The following is a 4,898-nucleotide window of genomic DNA, read 5'->3' on the forward strand; positions in this document are numbered from 1 at the left end:
CCCGAACTTCCCCTTGCCCCCAGGCACCTTGGGCAGCACCGCCAGGCCGGGTAGACCCCATGCGGAGGCCCAGCGCACGCTCTAGGGGGCAGCAGCAAGCAGAGGCATGCAGGTGGACTCGGAGGCGGCCCCATCAACTCCACGTGGTGGTGCTCCAAAGGCTTGCAGGGCAGCCGGCGCTCCAGGGCCCAATCCCACTGCCTGGGCCCAGGCCTAGCTCCCATAATCCCAGGGCTGCACTAAGGTAACAATGATACATCCTCAGCTGCCATACAGCCTCTTCCCATGGTACAAGTAGGGTGTCTGAGGAAGAGTGCGAAGTGTAGTTACATGTTGGCACAGGCTTCCTCTCAATGCTAGGCAAAATGAGCTCTGCCCACTCACTTGGACTTGAGTGTCCAGCAAGCTGGTAGAATGAACATCTCAAGAGGGATCCCAAATGTGTGCCCCAGGGCCATATTCAAGCTCTTGGCCTTAGAATAGCCAGAGAGCAGCACTGAGGAGGTTTAGGGGACACTCGTAGTTACCTGGAGCTACTCCTGAGCAATCCACTCTACCTTACAGCTAGTTTCTGATGCACTCAAGCAGGAGTGACTGGACAGCCCTGAGGGCAGGAACAAAGCCATACAGATATGGGTACTGAGAACATCTACATTCAGGATATGCCTAGTAGGCAGAGCAGCCCTTTGGAAGTTCCAAGGACCTGTGTCAGATAGGTATAGTGTTTATAATAAAGTACCAGTCCTGAAGCTGCTCAAAACTGTGCCCCAGGCCCCATGCTGCCTCAAGAGAGCAGGAAAGCAGTATTCAACAATTCTTGACTTCTGATATTTAAATCTACATTCAGAGTATCCTGAGCAGATCAACCGTCAGGGCCAACCCACGTATCAATGTCAAAAGGCTTGTATCCTAAGAGCTACGCCACTGAACTTTTCAACCATAGGCTTTTTTGCTCAGATCAAAACAGGCCATTTACTAGCTTGTGAAAAAACTCCCACCTGTGGACTTTGTTTACTGTCAGTACAAGTCAGAACCAATTCAGGCAGTGGTGAGAGGAAACGAATATGCAAAATCAGAATTCACAGATCTGATTCCGGACCCTGCCACTGGCTAACTGTGTAACAGCAGACATGTTACTTAAAGACCAACTCCTAAAGCAGACAAGTGCAATTACACACACAGAAGGGATAGTTACACACTCAGGCTATTTCTGCTATTCCCACATCATTTAACTGTAAGAACGCACAGGCATTCAGACAGTTTTCCAATTTGGACACAGAGGAGGCGAGCACCTGCATTTGCAATTTAAGTACACAGATTTGTAACTGTAATTGTGATGCCTAATTTAAACAGAATAAATCAAGGCCAGTAAGGATGCATCTCCCACTGAAATCAAGGCACATTTGGCCATTGCCAGATACAGGAGTTGTATGAAGTTTTTCACTTGATCTAATCTCACCAATGTGCAAATCAGCTTAGCAACAACCATGACTGCTACTTGTCCCTCACTGGAGTATTGTAACACTTAATACTCATAAAGCATCTGGCAATCCCTGGATGAAGGGCACTTTATTAACATATTTCTATTTCAGTTCTATAAAACTATATTGTTATGGAAAGCGGTAACATTAGTGGCAATGTCTTAAAATTGGCTAAAGTACTCAAGATGATCCAATTAGTACATACTATGAAAAAGTGTCACCAGATCTGATGCAAGGACTTACATTAATTCCCAGCTGCTGCAGGGCCATGAGAATCACATCATTTGCTGTATCAGCATTGGTTACAGTTAATGTTTTTGACTGTGGAAGAGAAAAGGAGAAGAGAAAATTGGCATTAAAACTACAGAGTTTGCAAAGAACAATTCCCAATAACTTGACTAGCAACCCATTAGTCAGTAGCAAAACTCTGTGTGTATAGGATGCACAGCTAAGACCTTGGCTGATAAACCAGATATGCTCTGTTGAGAAAAGCCAGCCGTCAGGTCAATTTGTTTATTATGTACCAGAACAAGCTCCTAACCATCTCCCCACCCAAGCACCCCATAGTAGAGGGGCAAATCGGTTATCATTCCTGACATGGGAACCCCGGCATTGAAACATGCAGCTGAATTGGCCACTAAGAATTGCTCTTAAACTGATCGCATGACAAATAAAAGATTAATTGGGGTATGTGAATGGTCTTTCAAAAGGAGTGGGGTATTTCAGACTGAACACAATGATTGTGTTTGCTGGAAAAAGTGGTGAGCACACTGACATTTAATAACTCACTTTTTTTCTGAAGATTTAACTAGAGGATAATTACACTGATCAAGTCTCTGTCTTTTGCTACGTTTATTTATTTATTTATTTTAACATATATGCATGAAAGTTAAGTTTGGTTCGACAGGAGCAACACGTCACCTTAAGAATTCCCACCCAGCCATATTTTTACTCCTGTAATACCCTCCAAATCTATTGATCAGCAATATAAAAATCTCCCCACTATACGCACTATTCCTTAAACAGGCTGAGGAGTGAAAACATAACCTTGAGGAGGAGGTAAAGTGGTTTGGCCATAGTTGAAGCCCTTCTCTGTATGTCCTGCTTTGTTAAGTATGGCACTCTGCAAGACTTCCTTTGTATCACTGTCTGCCCCATACTAATGATATTCCTACTTTCTTGAGAGCATCTAGCATGTTGCCATGACAGTGACCCTTAACCTTATTGTTACTTCCTCCCTTCTACCTATTCACAACCAAGTAAATTTATATGAAAAAAAAATATTTTCAAGACACTGGCTAAGAAATAATTAATTAACCTTTGACATCAACAGAAAAATGCAGAAGTGGTACTGCCACCATTTTAAGGAGCTTGGGAGAGAAGGGAACACAAAACATCAGGGGTGTCTGTACATGTACATTGAGGCTGCTCCGACATGCTGCAATTACAGTGCATTGCAGCCAATTTGATTAACTGAGCCTGCTGGAGCGTAGTAATTACCATGCTCCAGCAGATTCCAGTGTCATGTGTATCAGCATCCCCGCACTGAAAAATGGCAGTGGGGGCGCTTTAACTAAAGCTTGTTTAATGAGTTTTAGTTAAAGCACCCCACCGCCATTTTTCAGTGCAAGGAAGCTGATACATATGATGCTCCAGGCACTTTAATTAGAGTGGTTCGTGTAGCCGCTCTAATTAAAGCATCCACCCCACTCTCTCCCCTGAAGCTTGTGTATAAATGCCCCAAGTGGCCCAACATAATAGATTTCAAAGCCAGGATTTGAACATTTGGCTTTCAGTCATGTGACTCAGTTTGCTATACTCTGTTGCTCTATATAATATTGATATATTATATCAATTTTTAATTGGAAGCAGGACTTTCAGGTAAAAACTAACCCATAACATTTTGCTTTTAACAAAACATTTGAAATGGCCTTCTGTGCGAGTCCCTAAATATAACGAACTGCTATGGCAATCAAAGTAAAGTAGCGAGAATACTGTAGATTTTACTTCAGGACATAGATGAATGCTCATACCATAAAAAATTTAATATTTCCCCTAAGCAATGACATCTGGCACTCAGGAGTAGGTCAGCACATTTGCATAAGTTTTGCTTTTAGCTACAATATAATAAAATGTTTTGTGTTGCCTGCTCCCCCTGCTTCTAAAATGAGTTGATTCCCTAGGATCTCAAGCTGCTGCAGTACAACAGGGATGATAGTGTCATAAAAACTACTGAGATTATGAAATTTCCATCTGATACTCCTCTGCCTCATCACTTATACCTAGACTAGCATATTTTACTTTTAGGACTATTAGTCTCAAGAAGACTGAATTTGGCTTATGAATTCATTCTAACTAGGAAATGATGCAGCTGCAGGGGACAAGCACTCAAAAGATTTTCAGATGCTTTTTCAGAAATAACTTGATCCACCCAAACTGCTACTGCTCTCATGACTGTTTAACAGTTCTTTTACCAGCTCAACAATTCTGACTGTCACCTATCTATAGGAGCATGGTTTCTGGAGGAATCCCTCATGTTTGGACTTCTTCAGATACAGATTGCTTCTTCTTGGAAAAGAGCCTCCTAAAGGTACTGAGAAAGGTCCCAATTTTCAAGAAAGTGAGGAAGGAGGACCCAAGTAACTATAGGCCTGTAAGCCTCACCTCAGTGCTCAGGAAGATCTTGGAGAGAATCATTAAGGAGCACATCTGTGGGGGGCCTGCAGGGGAGAGCATACTCAGGGGCAATCAGCATGGGTTCATCAAAGGCAGGTCCTGCCTGACCAACCTGATTGCCTTTTATGACCAAGTAACTAAATCCGTGGATGATTGTGTCGCCATGGACATAGTCTCTCTAGACTTTAAGAAGGCCTTTGACACTGTCTCTCACCCCAGCCTCATCAATAAATTAAGCGACTGTGGCATTGATGCCTACACAGTTGGATGGGTAAAAAATTGGCTGATGAGGCACACCCAGAGAGCAGTGGTGGACAGGTTGTACTCAACCTGGCAAGATGTGAGCAGTGGGGTAACCCAGGGCTTGGTCCTTGGGCCTGCACTGTTTAACATCTTCATCAGCGACTTGGACAAAGGTGTGGAAAGCATGCTGTCCAAGTTTGCTGATGACACTAAGATGTGGGGCGAGGTGGACACACTTGAAGGGAGAGAGAGGCTGCAACTAGATTTAGACAGACTACGAAAGTGGGCAGACGAGAATAGGATGGGGTTCAACGTAGATAAATGCAGGGTGCTGCACCTTGGGAGAAGGAATCCACAGCATACATACAGGCTGGGGAGTTCCCCTCTTGATAGCACAGAGGCAGAAAGGGAACTTGGAGTCGTTATTGACTCCAAGATGAACATGAGCTGCCAATGCCAGATCGCAGCCAGCAAGGCCAGCCATACCCTGTCGTTCAT

General features: G+C 43.9%; 1 protein-coding gene across 5 annotated transcripts in view; it reads right to left on the minus strand.

The window, feature by feature from the left end:
• ARHGAP20 (Rho GTPase activating protein 20) overlaps positions 1-4,898 on the minus strand; it is a 93,898-nt gene that overhangs the window by 32,996 nt on the left and 56,004 nt on the right. For all 5 annotated transcript variants that reach the window (XM_014524430.2, XM_025214892.1, XM_025214895.1 and 2 more), the window contains one exon: positions 1,725-1,802. In XM_014524430.2, the coding sequence (XP_014379916.1) occupies positions 1,725-1,802 (78 nt within the window). The remainder of the gene's footprint in view (positions 1-1,724; positions 1,803-4,898) is intronic.

Source organism: Alligator sinensis, unplaced genomic scaffold (assembly GCF_000455745.1).
Source record: "Alligator sinensis unplaced genomic scaffold, ASM45574v1 scaffold397_1, whole genome shotgun sequence".
In the NCBI taxonomy this organism is placed as follows: Eukaryota; Metazoa; Chordata; order Crocodylia; family Alligatoridae; genus Alligator; species Alligator sinensis.